Source organism: Seriola lalandi, unplaced genomic scaffold (genome assembly GCF_002814215.2).
Source record: "Seriola lalandi dorsalis isolate HSWRI2012SDOR001 ecotype SW California unplaced genomic scaffold, Sedor1 jcf7180002052125, whole genome shotgun sequence".
In the NCBI taxonomy this organism is placed as follows: Eukaryota; Metazoa; Chordata; class Actinopteri; order Carangiformes; family Carangidae; genus Seriola; species Seriola lalandi.
Window position 1 is genome coordinate 11,730 of NW_019522678.1, and position 4,702 is coordinate 16,431.

The following is a 4,702-nucleotide window of genomic DNA, read 5'->3' on the forward strand; positions in this document are numbered from 1 at the left end:
GTCATAAAAGTCATGTAAACGAGAAAAGTTTACTGGGAGTTCAGCTGTATAAAGATACTGTATATGAAAGCACAGAGAGTAGAGAAGCAAACATATTAAAGAACCACATTTTGTACTTTGCACAGCTACCTCTCTGAAACTTCAGGTGCTGTCAAAACAAACTGCTCAGGACTTCCTGGACTTGACTTGAGGCACAGACATTATAAAAATGAAGCATTTGTTTAAATTCCAGAGTTAAAAGACCCACATTTATACATTAAAATGGCTGCATTTCTAAAAACACATTGCTCCATAATTCCTGATGAGAACTGTTAGATCTGAGTCCAGGGTGACAAGACTACAAAATAATAATCAAGTATTTTCAATGCATCAATTAAGAAAAATTCCAAAATAAACTCCCACATTTGTACCTTTAATGGGGGATAATCTGTAAACTGACATAGAACAACGCTGGGTTGTTGGTCTGTTAGTTATCCTGAACTCAAATGAAGGAACAAGGGGGATTTCTCTGTGAGTTATGTAAACTATAGACGCGACTCTGTTTTGTCACTTCTTGACAAAGCCACAGTCAAACATGTCGACTCATTCCTGCTTGTTGAAACACAGTGAATATGATCAGCTGTACTCACCAGTATCTGAGCAGTTGTTGAGGAAATCCTGATCAACTCTATTTAATTTTTCTTTAGACAGAAACACAGAGATTCGTCTCGACTGCAGCTCTGCTGTCGCTCTCACTAACTTTCAGTTTCATTTCAGGAATGTGACGTTGCAGTTTACCTGTTCCTACTGTTGCTCCACCTCTCACTGCAGCTCTGTTTGTCAGGGTTTGTTTCCTGCTTCAGGCTCAGACATGATTATAGTGACAGACATTTGACAGAAGATCAGAAACTTCTCACTTATTTCATCAGCTTTTCTCTGCAGTGTGAGTTTATCACTCTGAACACTTTTCACTAACAAGAATAAAACTCTCCTCTCTCTGATGTGCTGTCATGCTGACCTCTGCTGGACACAGAGGGAAACACACCTGACTGCTACAAACCTCAGACACTCTGAGGTGACTTTCAAAATAAAACACTGCCACAAAACTTTCTTGTCTTTATGTTTGAATGTGTTTGAGTAAAGGTATAAAGGTGCTTGAGTATGTACTTTCCACCGTTGATAAGGAAAGTTCTGTACTGCTGTGAAAAATATGTTTTTTGCGTTTCCGGAGACCCAATTACTTTTTATGGAAGTCAGTAAAACCACAAGTAAAAGAAAAAAAAAGACGAAGTTAGTTATTATAACAAAAAATATATACCATACATTTTGACTATTTATATATAAAATATTTTAATACATAATTAAAATGTAATAATTACAAGTCAAAAAACAACTTATGTTCATGCAAATTTGACACTGTTTTAAATGAAGTATTTGAAATATATTTTAAATAACATATGATTTTACACAAAATGTCAGTATGAGAGAAAAAGCAGAATTGTTATGTTAATCCCCTTACTTATTTTGACTGAATAAATGGCTGAAAAAAAGTTTGATGCAGTGATACTTATATTCAAGGAAGCCCAGTTCCGTATATATATATGTATGTGTATATGTATGTATGTATATAAATACTGTTGTTACTGGTGACTCGTGGAACTGGGCTTCCATTAATGTATAAATCTCTGTATCAAACTACTATTCATTCATTTATTCATCGTAGATGAGTCCGGGCATTTTATTTTGAAAATCTTATCCGGAAGTTAAAGAACTTCTTGTTTTGCTAATTTGACACTGAAGTGGAAGCTGGTGGACAAAAACTTCTCCAGACATGTACAATCGTCACACGGTGACCCCGGTTCTGTGAGCGGAGTTAGAGCTCTGAATGTCCGTGTGAGGGTCCTCAGACACCGGGCTGCTCAGTTCATCGACCCGCTCTGGGTTTTATAGCTACTGTTAGCCTGCGGATGCTAACTTCAGCTAGCCCGAAGCTACCGTAGTTAGCTTCTTCCAACTCGCCACACAGGCAGAATATCCTGCTGATTCCTCTCTGGTTTTACCGCCTCACCGGTGCGAGGGATGTGGAGAGTAACTTTACAAGCGTTCGGTGTTCTGCTGCTGGCCTGGTTCTTCGGGAACTTTGTTCTGGGTTGGTTTCAACAAAACAACGTAAAACCCCAAACGCAGCACAGCGAGCATCCGAGCGGAGCCGCGGACAGCTCGGACCAGAGCTGCCTCTGCCACGTGAGTAACCGCGACACGGGGCTTGTTTGAACGGGAGGTCGGGGCGGCTTTAATGCGGGGTTTTTTAACTGTTTGTCAAGCTTTAAACGTGGCTACACGATACTACAGTTTTCATTGAGGAAGTCTTCTAGCATTTTCTACTGTCATCTTAATTTGACGTCATCGTGCGTGCGTGCGTGCGTGTGTGTGTGTATGTGTGATGCTAGCTAGCTCCAACTCTTCACCACTGTCTGTGTTTGTGTGTCACAGTCACATAATTACCGTTTTATTTTTAGATATCTTTAATCCTTTTTTTTTTTTTAAATTTAATTAATGAAAACCTTGTAAAAATCCAAATTAAACCCAAGTACAACTTAATAACTTAACACTACTTTTTATTATTGTTTTTTACCTATAATTAATGTCCAATTTAACTGCGTGAGAAAGTGACACACGACTGTAACTAACTTCCATCTCTTCGTATAAATATATTCGTCATTGTGAAGCTTTACAGTAAAAAAAAATATCCGAAATGACACGTTTGAACTCCAACACAGATTCAGATTTTTATTCAAACTGATGGTATTTCTATTACCGAGTAGAAAAGCGTGGTGTACTCTGATTGGCTGTAGCGGAGCGCCCATCCCGCGCCGTCTCATGGGAGTTGTAGTCTCCCGCTCCTACAGCTAACACCGCCCCTAACGTCCTCAGAGCTCACGGAGGACTACAAGCCGGTAGTCGCCGGCCGAGGGGCGGGGTTCCGTTTGACAGCTGGTTGTTTGGAGGCGGGGCCTCGGGCGAGCGTGGGGCTGGAGGTGTTGTAATGACAGCTCAGCCCGCAGACAGAGCTGCTGCTGCTGCTCAGGCACATGGGCGCCAAGTTCACCGAGGAGAAGTTTTAACCTCAAGGAGTTAAAACAGGAAAAAGAAGTAGCAGGATGCTCAGAGGACTTTGCCTCCTCCTGCCTTTCCTGGCGCTCGGCGGGCTGCTGCACTCAGAGGTCAGCTGTGGTTTGGGTTTATGTCGAGTATTTTTGTTTCACAGTGAGACTTTCCAGGCGTTTCTGAAGGTCTGTGAGCAGCAGGAAGTAATTCTGACTAAGAAAAAAAGATTTTAAATAAGTAGGAGAGAATAGATTCATACCAGTGTTTTTCATGTTTGAGTTATCACAGAAACTCAGTGTCCAGAGCTGGCACCATATGCTTCGTCATATGTTGCTCTGATCATTTAACTCTATAGACAAAATGCTTATTTAAGGCTCAGAAAAAGAACTCGCAGTGTGATGTCAAATCTCAATTAAACCTGGAAATCACATGTATGTTGAATTCTATGTTTTGTGTTCAGTTGACCTGATGACAATTAATTGGAAATCTACCAACTGAACATTGTGCCTGTTTCACCTCTAAAAAAAATACCTCTCTTTTTCCTGGAAATATCCTCGGACATTGTTGGGAATATACAGAAACATATGGTAAAAAACTAATTAAGAGACAGTAAAACTTAGCACAAGTACTACTTTAGTAATAACGGCACTTCCTGTGAAACCATAACCAGCTGTTACTGTGCAAAGTTTGAGACTTTTCATTGTTCTACTTTGGTTTTCAGTCGTGTCAAATTAAATATACACAATTTACAATGATAGATTGAACATTTCAGAGCTGGTCATCCAATGCTTCAGCTCGTTTGCATGTCTGTTTATGCAAATAGCAAAAACAAAAGAGACATAAAAGAGCAAAGCTCCGGTGCTGCAAACCACCCGAAGACCAGAGAAGCAGATCAAATGTAAGACAAGACCAGACTTTGAATTACTACAGTAATACGTTACCTATTATGTTATAATTTGTCCTTTTAAGCAAGATAGGTTTCAAAATGTTTTATAGCAACAAGCTGAATGTCTCTGGGTTTTGGACAGATGGTCGGACTGAAAACGGCTTCTAGATCTGTCAACTCCAGCAGTAGGAAACTGTGACTTATTATTATTATTTCTGACATTTAATCAACCACACAATTAATCTGGTATTTGAGACAATAAATGAATAATGAGTTACAGCCCTGATTAGATGCTCACGGTCTAAAGTAAAGAACTGTGAGCAGTGTTCGTGTTGGGAGCAGAGCAGCCGACCACACGTTTGTCATTGTTGTCCAGCAGGTTCCACCAGATGTTTACAACAGGTCATAGCTGTTACCTGTTCTATAGGACGACCCAAAGCCTCCTCACGACGAGCTGGTGGTGTTACCGCCCCACCTTTAATACCTCCCTGTGTTTACTGAACTTAATCTTCTCCAGTTTACATTGGGGTTGTTCAGCTGCTCCTCAGGTCAAACGCATTTGTCTCATGAATTTAACACGTCAGCAGCTGAAGCCGAAGAGTGTGTTGATCAGGTCTGGATTCAGGATCACCTGTACGGGCTCAGGTAACGGCGGCGCTGCTGCCGTGCTGGATGTATTATGTATGTGCAGGTAGGTGGCGGTCGGTCTGTCTGCTGGACCTCCTGCTG

The 4,702-nt window shown here is 40.8% G+C and overlaps 2 protein-coding genes across 2 annotated transcripts in view; one reads left to right on the top strand and one right to left on the bottom strand.

Moving 5' to 3' along the window:
• The window catches only part of LOC111650072 (zinc-binding protein A33-like), a 4,642-nt gene extending 3,695 nt beyond the window's left edge, over positions 1-947 (bottom strand). Inside the window, exon 1 of the mRNA XM_023399854.2 lies at positions 630-947. The gene's annotated coding sequence lies outside the window, so the exon portion shown is untranslated. The remainder of the gene's footprint in view (positions 1-629) is intronic.
• An 804-nt stretch (positions 948-1,751) lies between these two features.
• ero1b (endoplasmic reticulum oxidoreductase 1 beta) overlaps positions 1,752-4,702 on the top strand; it is a 17,532-nt gene continuing 14,581 nt past the window's right edge. Inside the window, exon 1 of the mRNA XM_087172214.1 lies at positions 1,752-2,223. Within this exon, the coding sequence (XP_087028340.1) occupies positions 2,059-2,223 (165 nt within the window). The 5' untranslated portion in view covers positions 1,752-2,058. The remainder of the gene's footprint in view (positions 2,224-4,702) is intronic.